The sequence below is a fragment of the Lampetra planeri genome, chromosome 5, assembly GCF_965212315.1.
Source record: "Lampetra planeri chromosome 5, kcLamPlan1.2.h2, whole genome shotgun sequence".
NCBI classification, from domain to species: domain Eukaryota; kingdom Metazoa; phylum Chordata; class Hyperoartia; order Petromyzontiformes; family Petromyzontidae; genus Lampetra; species Lampetra planeri.
In genome coordinates, this window is record NC_136111.1 from 15,753,578 (window position 1) to 15,769,435 (window position 15,858).

Consider the following 15,858-nt stretch of genomic DNA (forward strand, 5'->3'; position numbering starts at 1 on the left):
AACACCACATCCACCGGAACTCCGCCTCTCCATGCCCCCAACTTCACCACATCCACCGAAACCCCGCCCCTCCATGCCCCCCATTACACCACATCCACCGGAACCCCGCCTTTCCGTGCCCCCCACCACACCACATCCACCGGAACCCCGCCTTTCCATGCCCCACACTACATCCACCGGAACCCCGCCTCTCCATGCCCCCCACCACACCACATCCACCGGAACCCCGCCTTTCCGTGCCCCCCACCACACTACATCCACCGGAACCCCGCCTCTCCATGCCCCCCACTACACCACATCCACTGGAACCCCGCCTCTCCGTGCCCACCACTTCACCACATCCACCGGAACCCCGCCTCTCCATGCCCCCCACCACATCCACCGGAACCCCGCCTCTCCATGCCCCCCACCACTTAACCACATCCACCGGAACCCCGCCTCCCCATGCTCCCCACCACATTCACCGGAACCCCGCCTCTCCATGCCCCCACTACACCACATCCACCGGAACCCCGCCTCTCCATGCCCCCCACCACACACCACGTGCACCGGAACCCCGCCTCCCCATGCTCCCCACCACATTCACCGGAACCCCGCCTCTCCATGCCCCCACTACACCACATCCACCGGAACCCCGCCTCTCCATGCCCCCCACCACACACCACGTGCACCGAAAATGTTTGGCTTGTGGTTTGTTGTCCTTCATAGCTCGTCTTTGAAATTCCCTCTCAGTAACTTTTCCCAAGCTCGCATATTTATAACAATAACATTGCCAATTTAAGAAACGTATTCGCTCTTATTACAATTTTCATATTGCGGTTTCTAGACCCTTGATGTTTTGGGTCTGTCTGAAGCAACTCCGGTGGCGAGATGTTAATTCTCTCACCAGGTATACAGGAGGTCGTAGGTTCGATCCAGACCCTGACGCCTGCTGTATATTTGGAGTTTGCACGTCTCCGTGGTCGCGTGGGGTTTTCCCTCCACATTTCGAAACGAGCCATTCTGCTTTAAATGCCCACATGAGAAGCCACTTCGTTGAGCTATTTGTGACTATGTTGCTTTTAAAAAGAGCTGTATAGCTTAGAAGGCCTTACCTGGTCAAATAAAAATAGTTAAACAATATTAACGACCAAATCATGCCTCTTAAAATTTTGTATGTGGAGACCCACAAAAATACTGCTTCGTGTATCAATCTAGATTTGAAGCTTTCGTGACTGCAGGAATCCATACTCTTTGGTTCTTTCGGTAAAGTCACGTAGGTATAAATGTGATTTATTGTTTTATGCATACGTGACTTTACCGAAAGAACCAAAGAGTATGCTTCGTGTATCCTTTTGTTTTCATGCCTCACGGAAACTCAACGAGTTTGCGTTTACAATATTTGACACGAACACATTTGTGATACTGCGGTTGTTAGTGGTGCACAATCACAACAGAATTGTTGACATTCTTCAAAAGTATTCGTCAACAATACTGCATTCATTCATCTCCACCCCCCCCTTCGCACGTGAAGGTTTCACAAGTGACGCCATCACATTTGTCCCTCTAAGGAACGAACAGAAGGAAGATTTCTACACAAATCTGGCTGCCCGCCTGATGATGCTAGTTTTAATTACTGGCGAAACGTCGTACTCATATTGTAAATGCTGTGGATTTTCTCTCCAACACACCGGTGTGTTGTACTAGTGACGAATTGGCATGTTTTATTTACTAGTTGGCCGTGTCTGGTGGTGGCGGGTTTAACGACACATTTATGTTTACGCGATCTAACCCATTAAAAATATATACTTTTATTTGGGTTCCTATTTTCGCGTGGGATAACACAAAACGTTCCTTGAGAAACCCCGTGTGCAATGGGGGGGGGGGGGGGGGAGCAAACAAACCCAACATAATACACGAGCATAATATGACTTTGAGACCCCCCCCCCACCACCTACACATTCCACAAGTAATGACTAATCCCATATCTGCATTTTCCATAAATATGCTAAATTCCTCTGTTGATATGTAAACTCCTTTGTCAAGGCGCTCTCCTCTAACCCAGCTTAAATATACGCTGCCAAGCATGGTGGTGCTCATTCGGACGCTGTCTTTCCGACAGCCCTGTTCTTCACCTGAGGACGGCTGCTTGCGTTGTGGCCGAAACGTCGTGAGAATTTTATTATGTTTTATTTGTATTATTTTATTATTTCCCTTATACGTGACTTTACCGAAAGAACCAAGAAGATAAACCCCACGACTTGAACATAACGCAGATTATGAAACGTCTGTTTTATTTAAGGCCACGGTGTGGTGATGTGATGACGGTGTTGAGTTTTTAAAAATTCTACTTTGTGCCAATGCAGCAGCACCATACGATGTGTACTCTGTCACGGGTGGTCCAGATGTCTTGTGACCGCCCCCACGCATTTAATTATCTAAATCTAATTATACTGCCTCCATGAGGCTACTTAATTTAAACATGAGAACAGCTGTGTGCGTTTGTGTGTACGTGCATGCTGCACCTTGCAATCTACTTACGGTCGAAGGTCCCCCTCTGTACTTTAAACAAGCCAGTGTTTGTGTAGAGATTGGGACAGTAATGATTAGCATCTTGTCCTACTTTAAATCACTTTTGGACCTCAGATTCTCTTTAAAATGTACGTGAAATGTATGGCTCTGCTTTGCAGACTTTTAAGTTGTTTTTTTGCTTCAAATGCGTTGTTGTTAACCTTTATTTTTTTGTGCTGCTTGTCCCGTGTTGATATGCGACCTTGCTATTCGGAACCTGACCCTGCACCGTTTTTTAATTGATCATTTTGTTCGTGTTTGCTTGCTGTAACCAGGCTTCTGTAACCAGGTGCCCATCCAAAATGGGAAATTATTGCCCAATGGGTTTTGACCCGTGCTAAAATAAAACCTAAACAGTTGTACCGTTTATATGTGCACGGTCAAAGCAACAAGACATCGCGTTCCCGTATCCTTTAAAGTAACACTTTTTCCAAAAAATATTTAACGATAATATTGGTCGCGAAAGCCCACGTGTTAAAATGCTTTCAAGAATAAACGTCTTCCGTATAATGCGTCTTCCATCCTTTATTGTACGCGTACAGGGTGGCCAAGATGTATTGTGCTTCCCCATTTAATTACGTAAAACTCAATATCTTTAAAGGTTTATTTAAAACAGAAATGTGCAAAGGGAAAACATTTGGGGTCACAAGACATCTGGACCAGCCTGCACAGGACAGTATATTCCGGAAGTTAATTCCATCCTTTGTTTTTACGTCCTTTCAGCAGTTGCGTCCACTACTGTATATAGAATGAATTGCAAGATATTCAAAAAGGTTTCTTCTCATTCTTTGTTTTTTGTTTACATTTCGATGTTTGTTATCGTCTCACCGGCCAGGAAATCGCGATTCACAAAACGATTTCCAATTCCCGCAATCGAGGAATCGATTCCACTGCACCACAATCTTGAATCGATTTAATTTCACGCGTGTACCGTACAATGGGCAAATTACTGTTGTTTTGCTCCACAGGGTGTTCCAGATGTCTTGTGACCCTCAGTGAGTTTGCTCATATTTGTTTTTCCTTTGCCCATTCATTTTTGTTTTAAGTAAACCTTCAAAAATTGTTTAAGTTATAGAGAATTCATGGGGGGGGGGGGGGGTCACAAGACAGCTGTACCGCCCTGAATATGCACATAAGCCACACAAAGACAATTGTAAGATAGTCCATACAAATACCATCTTGCATCAGTTCCTTGCAGATCCATCTTACAGAGTAGGGTCCATGTTTAAAATGTCTATATACCATGCACTTCGCCACAATTGGTTCAAGCAAACCTGACCGCTGATGGGACACTGTCGAAACTGTTTGGTTCGAACTCTGTCGAAACACGGTGGCGAGATGTTTACTATCTCGCCAGGAATGCAAGAGGTCGTGGATTCGATTCCGACCCTGACCCCTGCTGTATATGTGTAGGTTGCATGTTCTCCCCATGGTCGTGTGGATTTTTCTCCGGGTCCTCCGGTTTTTCCCTCTACATTTTGAAACACGCTTTTGGAGTATTTGGCTGCTGTAAATTACACGTGATATAAAGCCACTTCGTTGAGCTATCATTTGTGGCAATGTCGCTTTCGAAAAAGAGCTACTGAAAATGGATAGCTCAGTGGGCCTTATCTCGTAAAATAAAATGTTTAATAGTAATGGCTTCATCATGCTGTTGATGAAGAGCTATCTGTGGCCGATGGGCTTGTTTAAAACACCTTGTAAATTTTTTACGGAAAGACACATTTAGGAAAGTTTTCCTCGAGTATGTATTTTTTGCTAACAATGCTCGTGCGGCTTGTGTACACACCCTTGAACATTTAATCTTCAAAATCTACATCGAGAAGCCTCACACGCTATTGTTCCCATTGTGTACAGCGGTGGTCCAGATGTCTTGTGGCCTCCACTTGACCCCTAACATGTTTCCCGTCGCATATTCATTTCTCCTTTAAATAAACTTTACTTAAAAAATTGTTTTAGAGAATGAAATGGGGGTCACAAGATACCTGGAGGGAACTATATTGCTGGGAATTATTGCACACAGAACGAGGAACACGCGGGTTGGAACACACGAAGGTTAATGGTCACTGATATTCAGTGGCCTAAAATCAAATGTTTCGCTCCGGATGACCGCTGCAAAGTATGATCTTGTATTTTGATTTAGTGTGCTGATCGTTAAAGGTGCATTTGAAAATGTTTGATACTCCTACTGATGCTCCTGCTGTTGTGGAGTGACTCATGCAGCCAGCTATGGCTTGCAGGGTTTGGTGGTGCATGTTGTTTTTGTCGTGTATTTGTCAGTCACAGTTCCTATGTTCACTGTTACATTGCTTTTATGGCTTTATTTTGGTGATTTCGAAAAGTTTTTTGGTTTGGCCATGTTTGTTTGTATTAGTACGGAGTTAGACTCATGGCTTTAATCTAAGTTGTCTTGTGGTTGTTGTTGTTTGACTTATATCCCACTGGGATTTTTGCACAGCGTTGGTGTACGGTGCTTTTTTCTGGAATATTTTGCAGTTTTTTCCTGGATTTTTCTGTTTACGCATAGTCACTTTAAGATGTTTCTTGTTCATGTTTTTGTTTGTTGCGGTTGCACCCAATTCAAGAGCCGAATGGCTCACAGGGTGATACCAAATAAATGAAATGAAAACTGAAACTGAATGGCATCATTGAAACTCACCAAAGTGAAACCTGAACAAGACATGTCGATACGGCGGGAAGATGACCCGGGTGTTGAGACTTATAAAGGCGGAGCAATGAAATCATTTGGTCACAATCAGAATCTTTATTTGGACTGCACATATGTCCAGTGATACAATTTACAACAGCAAACAATACAAAACATAGGCGTACAAAATTGAGAAAATGGTGTCACGAAATATAAAGTAAATAATACTTTAAATATATATGTCCGAATTATGAAGCTTGGGCAGGGCAGCAAAAACAACAAAACAGTGCCAGACCACGCCAAGATAGCACGCCGTAGGAGCTGGATAAGATTTGCGGTATTGCAGGTCCGTGAGAGTGGTGATTCATAGGTTTGGCGAGGTCTCCATCCAGCAGTGGATTGACCATGATCGATGACGATGGGGGGAGCCGAGGTGGTGGCGTGTGCCACCATGCCCTCGGTATTCCCAATTCCTGCAGCACTCGTGGCATAATAATCGATAGCTCGCAATATTCGCAGAGGAATCGATTCCTCTGGTGGTGCACAGTGCCCACGATAACTCTTGAGACGGAGCGAATCGCAACTCGGTGAATCGATTCCAGAATATTCGAGCTCGCGATTCCTCGCCCATTTAATCGATTTGTCACTCTCAAAAGTGTTTCTTGAATCATAAACATTTACAACGCAAAAAACTCCAATACATTCTATAATGATAGTCGTGATCTATCCACTGCTGGAAGAAAGCCTTTCCCAAAGGCTTGTCGCTGATGCAACAAATCCTCGAGAGCGCATGGACGGACGAGGAGAGATCAACATCGCCCCCATCTCCTGCCTTGGCAATCTAAAATAAAAAAAAATTGCGTAAAATGTTTTTTGTAACCAATTTAAAAAATCGACATCGATTACATTACAACAAATCGATTCGCATTCCACACACCAACAAAACACCTGAATCACCTCGATCGATTCCACGTTAGAGAAATCGATTCCATTTCTCACCGCGAGACAATGGGAAGAATCGCCTTCTCGATTTAAGCAACAACGGGAATCGATTCCGCACCCCCACCCTCTCTGAGACCAGCTGATGAGTGGAGGAGGGCTTCGGCAGGCCGAGACGAGGCCACGAAGGAGGTGATTTTTTAAATGAAAGCTCCGTGTAAAACATCGAAATAAACCACGAGTGAGAAGAGTAGGAGGGGAGGGGAGGGGGGAGATCGTCGAGGAGGTTCGCCGCCAGGATGTGGCTCAAGCCGGAGGAGGTTCTGCTGGCGAACGCGCTGTGGGTGACGGAGCGCGCCAACCCGTACTTCTTGATGCAGAGGCGACGCGGCCACGGCGACGGAGGCGGTCTCACAGGTCCCCTACCCCCACCCACAACACCTGCCCAGAGCTCACGACAATAACAACAACAATAACAACAATAATAACAACAACAATAGCAGCAGCAGGCACCAGCACCATCGTCATCCGCAGCAGAAGCTCCATTAACCACCGGCGTTGTCATCATCACCATCATCAGCAGCAATATAAACTGTAGCTTCATATTCAACAGGAACTGAGGGATCGTCGTCATCATCATCGGTCTCATTATCAGCGACATCAGAAAAAATCAGCAGAATCGTCACCATCAGAAGCCTCATCGTCACCATCAGAAGTAGCAGCAGATTAAGCAGAAGCCTCATCAGCAGCGTCGCCATCAACATGAGCAGGGACAGAAGCGTCGTCATTGCCATGAGTAACATCGCCTGCAACAGTCTCGTTACAGTAACATGCAAGTGTTGAACTTCTTTCGCACCGTACGTAGAGCCAAGCGCGCTAATCGGAGGTGCGGGGGAAGGACAACAAATATCAGCAACATCAGAAGTAGCTTCGTGTCTGTCACTGTTAGCTGCAACAGCAGCAGTAGAATCATCACCTTGTAGTGCTAATTTCACAAACTGCATCATCGCCATCAAGCAACAGGAGCTTAAGAAATCATCAGGACAATCAACTTAATGAGCAATAACGCCAGGAGCTATATCATCACTGACAGAAGCATCATCATCGTTATCAACAGCGTCATTAATATTCCCAACAGCATTAAATCGTGCAAAGTGTCATAATCCGAAGCAGCAACATGATTATCATCAACAGTAATGCCATTAATATCAGTAACGAGATCATAATCGGCATATTCAAATGCAGCAGCATTAACTTTATCATCAGTAGGGGAAGAAGCATCACGGTTATCGCAAGTAGGTAGCAACAAAAACAACAGCAGCTTCATCATCAGCAGACGCAGTTGCATCTGCAGCAGCCTCATGAGCAGCAGTGAGTGACAATATTAACAACATCATCCACAGAAGTAACAGCAGCAGCATCAGGAACAAGCATCATCCACATTGTGATACGTGTCGTGCATAAGCAGCATTATCAGCAGAAGCGTCAACGCGATGATCATCATCGTCGTCGTCAACAGCTGTTACCTGCAGGAACAGAAGCATCTTCATCGGTAGTATTATCAACATGAGAAACAGCAGCATAACATCATAAATAGCAGTATGGACAATATTATCATTCTAAGTACAGTAGCATAACGAGACGTTCTAATAATGCTATCAGCACGATTATCAAAGCATCGTCATCAGCGCCAGCAGAATGCTAATCAACACCCATCACCAGCATCAATACCACCATCATCAACATCGCCTGCATCATCACCATTGGCATGAGCACCATCATCAGCAACATCACCAATATAAGCATCAGTAGGGATATTATCGCACGAGCAAAACATTACAGCAGCATCACTTAGAATCACCACAGCAGCAGCACCACGAGCATCGATCGCAACGACTGTTATTCCGATGAACAGCTGCATTAGCAAAGTAATCACAATCATTGTTTTCATCATCAGTATCATCGTAAAATTCATCACCAGCAACATCACAATCAACACCACCAAAACAAATCACCATCATCCCTGGGAGCATCATCATCACCATCAGTCATCACCATCATCGCTGGAAGCATCATCATCACCATCAGGCATCACCATCAATTCCACATAACCATTGCTCATCACCATCAATGCTTTTTAATGAAGGTTATTGTGAAAGTCTACGTGATGGATAAATTACACCTTTAGTAATGATCCCACCCGAGACGAGCGGAAATGTTTACACACCTTTTAAAAGACACATTTCTAAGTGCTAAATGTTTAGGACACAATATGAGAAATATTTATGTATCGTAAACTGTTACGCGCATTTTGACCTAAGACTAAATCATCCGGGATACGTCTGATCTCGTCACATCTTGGAAGCCAAGCAGGATTGATTCTGGATAGTTGTGCATAACAGGTGCCATAGGCTGCTGCTGAGCTTATGTGCTGGGCACTGACCAGCGCGTGGACGTATGGTGCTGCAACCCCAAAGGCCGACACGGCGTGCATCTAGCAGTGGACTGGCACATGACTCTTACTCTTTTTTTGCATGAAATGAATTCCTCCTAATTGCAAACCCAGTGAAATGAGTCTCAAACCTCAAATTCACGAGGGCCCCTGTCCGGTGTTGTTTTGGCCAATTAATTCGAGAGGAATGTTCGGTGGTGACACGTTGACTCCCTCGCCTGGTGGTATACAGGGGGTCGGTGGGTTCGATCCCGACCCTGACGCCTGTTGTATATTCGGAGTCTGCATGTTTTATCCTCGTGGTCGCGTGGGTTTTTCTCTGGGTCATCCGGTTTTTCCCTCCACATTTAGAATCCACGGGCTGTTTAGAGTTCAATATTTGGCTGCTATAAATTTCCACGTGATAAGCCACTTCGTTGAGCTATCATTTGTGGCCCGGAAAAAGAGCTATGACAACTCAGTGGGGTTTATCTGGTAAGATATCTGGTAAGATAAACAAATATATATATAGGGTGAGACTGTAATGGTAGAGCAGTGGTGCAGTGGTTAGTGCACTGCCAATGTGAACCTGGCCACCAGAGTTCGATTCCCACCAATGGCTAACAACCCTTACTGACCAGCCTGGTGAAGTATGGTCAATCAACCCAAACGACTGACGAGGCGTGCGGGGTTGTGGCGGGGGCATTTACAACGGGCTGTATATATAATATTTCTCGTCTGGTGGCGGAAGTGAATAGATGGTAAGAATGTTTGTGCAGGAGCATTTGCTGGTATGTGCTGTTTTTTACCCTTTAGATTATTCTCACCGTATGCTTGCAATTTGTCACACTGTATTCAGCGTACACACGTGCCTTTTGTGGTGATGTTGATGATGCCCAATGCTACAGATGTGTGTTTTGAAAAATAACTGTGCGTTTGTTCCTTTTCGGTAATCACTAATCATTGTAGATGTGTTGTGATTTCCCAATGGGTTGCGTGTGGTTCGTTGTGGTGGTGATGACGACGACGATTGTAACATTTCAGATACCGCAGATAATTATTTGTGTTCTTCATCCACACTTTGGTCGTTTGTTGATTCAGATTTTTTGCCATTAAGATTTCCAATAACGGTGGCAAATATATGAATGATAACTAGCAGGAACCCCGCGTCTGACGTCACCTGCTCTCCTCACCAACGCACCCCAATCTCACGTGACGACATCACCCTTCTGCTGTTCCAACTCGTCAGTGTCGCGTGACGTCATCACTCCTGCCCTCTCCTCACTGCCTTCGATGATCACGGTTCAACATACCATCAACGTTCCGTGACGTCATACCTCTCCTCCCCAACCTCACAACATCACCCCAATCTTGCGTGGCGTCAGTACTCCTCTCCCCAACAGCCCCATTGCCTCGGAGGTCATCAGCCCCTCCACCTCACCAGCGTGATGTGACGTCATAACATCCCCCCCTAAACCCCCGCTCCCCACCGGGCCAAATTATTTTTTTCCTCTGTCCCGGTGCGTTGCAGACAGACGAACAAGCGTATAAAAAGATGATGCAGTGATGACACTAATACATTGAAGGATGATGGATGCTCGGTGTTTACTGATGCTCTGGTGGCAGCAATGACGGTAGATTATGATTGATGTGTGATCGTGATGATGGTGATGATAATTTACAAGAACATTCCTGTATGTACCTACCCATTTACCCCTCCATGCCCCCATGTTTTGCCTTGCATCCCAGTGGGCCTCAATGCACATCTATACATCCCCATTTGTCTTTGTACAGCCGCAAATGTCCCCATGCTTTCCTCTCTACCCATGGATGTCTGTGGATCCCTGTTTGTGCCCAGCCATCGCATCCCCAAGGACCTTTTGTCTGGCTGGATAGAGGGGCTAAATGATCAGTGCACGGGCCTGAGCAGAGATGGGCTAATGTGGTCGAGGAGAATGTGGAGCAGAGTAGGCTTTCTGAAGATTGGTACCATCAATGTCAAGATCGGCTTCTGTGGAGCAGGCTCATAACGGAAACTACTAGGCAGTTGGAGACAGTCACCCTCTAGCAACGGACGTCAGAAGGGCAATGCTCACAAACAATAAGCTACAACGCAAGTTGACACAGTTGTAATGGCAGTCATCTCATTCAACCCATAATACTAACAGTAAGCGAGCCATTTACACTTCACGTGGCGTTAAAGTGCACCTAGCCTGGCACAAGCGCTGTGTTGACGTCACCACCACTTAGTGGCAAATGGCTGCCGTTTTTGTGCCATACACCATTGTGCCTGAAATCCTACACATGCAACAACAATAATAGGCTGTCAGGAGTCCAGGAGGTGGCAGAACGGGAGTGGATTATTGCATCTATCTGTGCTCAGCGTTTACTCTTACCCACTCTTATGTACGGTGCGGTCTCCTCTGGTACTCCAAATCTAGTTCTCCCACGTGAAAAATGCTCATTAAGCAGATTGGTAACATCCCAATGCAGGGCCCTCCAGAAATAGGATTCTACCCCCTGTGTAATTCCCTTGTATCCTTCTAATCTCTCAACATTACCATGCATCTCTGTGCACAATTATGCATCTGTACAGAGTGTATTTCTGTGAGCCTCTATGTACAATAATATGTATCTGTGGCAGTGGTGGTACAGTGAGTGGGTAGCATATAACATACCTAGGGACGTGGATCAATTCCTGCCCTTGGCTTACATCATTGGGCTGGTCTGCTGTGTGTACAGCCTCTAGTGATTTGTAGTGGTGTGGTGTATGGTGCAGTGTGGGGAGCCGTAGTGTAGCCACCCAGTAGCCGGATGTGGTGCTGGCCACCGACCTCCTCGTGTGCCACAGTGCCGGCCTTCATTGGTGCTCTCTAACAGCACTTGCCCCAACAGTGTGTTAAGTCTATACGTGGGATCCTAGTCTTTGTTTGGTGGTGTGTAGTCGGGCGTGGTGTTGGCCACCCACCCTCTCGTGTGCCACACCAGCCATAGGTGCTCACTAACAGCCCTTGCCCAAAAATACTATTTGTCGTGTGTAGTGAGTGGCATGGAATTGTGTTGTATGATGTGTAGTGGTTTGTAGTACAAGGGCCTGTCGAGTCTGCTCTGTGTACTCCTTATCGTGTGGGTTAAAAGCGTGCGTGTGTGTCCGTGTCTGCGCGTGCCCCAAACTAGGTCTGCTGGTGGGCACCCTGGACGTGGTGCTGGACTCGAGCGCCCGTATCAGCCCATACCGTGTGCTGCACCAGACGCCCGAGTCGCAGGTCTACTGGGCCATTGCTACCGGTGAGTGCCACCGAGAGCCCGCTAGGTTCACCACGATATCGTTTTTTCACGATGCCATATCGAATCAATTAACACAATATGAAGATGTTTAGGATCTCACTTTCCCATTACTTTGTACATGACATATGTTTTGTGCTTTTCTTTACTTTCACCATGAATAAAGATTATGTTCAAAGTCATTCAACTGTAATTTACTCAACACAAGTTTGCTGTAAGTATAATCATTGCAACATTACGATCTATAATTCTTAAAACACACAATGCGGTAAGTTACACAATAAATCGTGAAGTCTACTGTGACAATATTTGAGGCCTACTTTAAGTTATGATGCAGGAAAATAAACATGTTTAATGGGGATAATGTAATAATTTATTCAGATGGTTAACTGCTTTGTTATTTCACAAATAATTTTCAGGAAATATTTTTTAAACAAAGAGCAATGATATTGCAATGTTTATTCAAAAACGGCCAATACTGTTATCATGGAACTTATATCGTACGATCTACCAGTGTCACTTTCACGATGTTAAGGCAATCCTGGTGCCCACCCAGCATCAGTCTATCAATGTTTATTTTACCTGTCAATATCGCCATCAATAAAAGTAGTCATCAATGCAAATTACAGCAGAATGAGAACAGTACAGGGGACATAGAGCAACAGGAATGGTAATATAATAGGAAAAGAAGGTTAAGTATAAAATAAATAATTAAAAAAGAATAAGTAAAGAAACAAATTTTAGATAATGTGGGAAGACAAGCCTGAATGGGCTTTTTTTCTCGCACAGACCACAGAATTGAGGGACACTCCAGCGCGTTTCGGATGTCCGGTGGCATTGCCGTACCTCCCTCCAAAAACGAGCCCAGGCGGTTCATCCATATTCTTCCATGATTACCTCCAGGCTGAATGTTCTGGAAAATCAGGTTTATAATTACTGTTTTGTTTTTCTTGAAGTACCAATATGACTCGGAGGGCAGAGATTTTAGAGGGCAGAGACTCGGTGAGCTGATGCTGTTGAGACTGGGTACAAATCGAGGTTTCCGCTGCCAACAATGGGTGCCACAGTGGCCCTGATGGGTGCCACAGTGGCGAGATGTTAATTATGTCGCCTGCTATAAGGAGGTCGTGGGTTTGGTCCAACCTTGACGCCTATATAATTAGAGTTTGTATGTTCTCCCTGTGATCGCGTGGAGTTTTGTCTGGGTTCTCCGGTTTTTCCCCTTCAAATTTATAATCAAGAGTTGAGTTTTTGGCTGCTATAAATGTCCATTATGATAAGCCACTTCTTTGAGCTATCATGTGTGGCCAGATTGCTTCTGAGAAATAGCTGTATAGCTCAGTGGGCTTTACATGATAAAAAATTTAGTTTAGTTTAGATTAAACTAGGCCCTCAAGTGTAGTAAATTAATTGTCTCTGCCCAATCGTCAATGACTACACAACCCATCAGGTTATGTGTGGGTGCTCATTGGGTTTCTTAAGTCACGTTCGGGGTTCAGATCATTGTCTCGAATCAATGAGGCCAGCATTCCAGATGAGCTTTTGGGTCTTTAATTAATTTACCCTCCAATTTTGGCACAATGTAAAATGCATTTTCAGGAGATAAAATGTAACATCGCCTTGAAGTAATCAGCAGTTTACATAAATACTGGAAAATCTTTAATTATTTTGTATGGTTTATGCATTGTATAGAGCCTTGCATATGCATTGCAATGTTACTTTGGGCTACTGTACATGAAGTTGGTCTAACAATAAAACTGCGAAAAGGAAGGAAGAAAACTTGAGTAAGTTCCTCAATGAGTGTCTTTTGAAACATTTTACTCCAATAGAAACAAAAACTAAGTACTGTGGTTTAGTCGTTATGTATTTTCCCAGTTGCCCTCTCACGAGTCCCGAGGATCATGCGACCGTGCCCTCACCGAACGCTCTTCAGTTAGTCTATCACGCGAACTCAATCTGTGCAGAGCATTCCCTCTATGTATTGTGACACATTAAATTTAAACATCATCATCCTTCAAGTGTTTTTTTAAATGCTTAAAATTCTCGGTAAGCAGCTTTTATTTGGAGTGCTGAGTCAGGTTGTATGGGGTTCCAAGCTTTTTAGGATTCCGATATTACTGATAAAGTTCACATACAAAGACAAACAAATATACAAAAATCCCCGTATAGCCTTAACAGACTGTTGGGGAAGTGCTGTTTGCGAGCACCTATGAAGGCCAACACTGCACACGAAGGAGATCGATGGCCAATACCACACCCGACCACCTTTGTCTCCCTAGTAGCGATGTTTACACATGACACCAGGTACTCATTTTAGGCTGAGTCGACCTAGGGGGAAGCCCGGGACTGGTTCAAATAATTTTCACTGGTGTTGGCCGTGAGCGGAAACTGAACTTGGGTTGCCAGGTTTGTAGCACAACGCGCAACCTACTGCGCTACCGCTCCCCACAAGCACGTGTACCCACGTACATGCACTTTCTTTCACGCTCACATACGTAATTGCACGTTTTCTAAATTTCTCTTCACAGTGGTTGAAGGGTTCTGAGAGTGGAAGGGGTTTGTGGATTCCTTGGTTTTGATCGCCAGGGTTCTGGCAATTTGGGGTTGAGGATTTATGATCGCTGGCGTTCTGGAGTTCTGGGTGTTGCTGAAATCCCAGGGTTCCTTAGTGACTGTTTCAGTGATCAAAGGTAATTGGGTTTTGAGATAACTATGGTATTGGGTTTTGGGGTTCAAACATGGGTGTTTCCATTAAGTATGCACACAGTACTACTGCACCTGGGTCCGTGGGTAACAGAGGTCAAGGCTCTGGGCCAGGTGTCGGCAGCCTGCGACTGCGGAGCCACGTGCAGCTCTTTAAGGATTGCTTCGTAACGTTATTTATTCAGGGCCACCGTCTCGTGTATTCACATTCGTTGCGGCTCTAGAAATATTTAGTTTTCTTACCGATTTCCAAAAAAATGGCTCCTCTTGTTTTTTTGGTTGCCAACCCCTGATCTGGGCTATGAAGAGAAGGGATATTTGACACAATTAATTTCTTGAACCGGAGCCCATGCCAACCATGCTGCGCCACTGGGTTCCAGGGATACTTGGGTGTTGCGGAAAGGCAGTGCGTTGCTGCGCTGTGCCGTGCAGGAAGCTCTCGGCAGGAGGCAACGCGGCACTGGGATTGGCTGGAACAGAACCTGCTGCAGACGCTGAGCGTGTTCGAGACGGAGGAGGATGTCACGGAGTTCGTCAAGGGCAAAGTTCAGGTGGACACAGCAACCACGCATGGCACTGCACACGATGTTACTGCCCTACTAATTTAACACAAAGGCAAAGATCCCCCGTATAGTCTTAACAGATTGTAGGGGCAAGTGCTGTTAGCGGACACCTATGAAGGTCGGCACGGCACACGAGAGGGTGGGTGGCCAGCACCACGCCTGGCCGCCTTTGTCTTCCAAGTGGCGATGTTTACACACTGCACCAAGTAATAATTGAGGCTGAGTCGACCTAGGGGAGGCCCAGGACCGCTTCAAATAATTATTGCTGGTGTTTGCTGTGAATGCTAATCGAACCCGGGTTGCCAGATCTGTAGTGCAGCGCGCTAACTACGACACCCCCACTCCCCACAATTTAACCTGACACACTACATCACATAATAGTGACACATAATAAAGATACATTAAATAACACAATACGCACACTGCACCACACACGACATTACACACTACGCTAGAGCTGGTGTGATTCGTCAATTATTGGACGAAAAATTGTAAGACTACTTCTTTGTCGTGCATGTTCAACACACAGACACGATACATGAACTTCTTCTTTCGTATGGCTGATGTAGATGCAGAGCAACAACTAAAAATTTCACATTCAGGTGGTCAAGCCTGATAACCGCGTCAGAAGAAGCGGAGACTACAAACCAATTGCTATACGAGAAACCATAACACTACACTAAACCACATTATAAACCAAACACCACAACACTACACTACAAATCAGGCCACCTAGGGGA

General features: G+C 45.3%; 1 protein-coding gene across 1 annotated transcript in view; it reads left to right on the top strand.

The window, feature by feature from the left end:
- The first annotated feature begins 6,226 nt into the window (after nucleotides 1-6,226).
- The window catches only part of LOC144719003 (TBC1 domain family member 9B-like), a 29,431-nt gene continuing 19,799 nt past the window's right edge, over nucleotides 6,227-15,858 (top strand). The window contains exons 1-3 of the mRNA XM_078594720.1: nucleotides 6,227-6,553; nucleotides 11,745-11,855; nucleotides 14,988-15,106. Coding sequence (XP_078450846.1) covers nucleotides 6,436-6,553; nucleotides 11,745-11,855; nucleotides 14,988-15,106 — 348 coding nt within the window. The 5' untranslated portion in view covers nucleotides 6,227-6,435. The remainder of the gene's footprint in view (nucleotides 6,554-11,744; nucleotides 11,856-14,987; nucleotides 15,107-15,858) is intronic.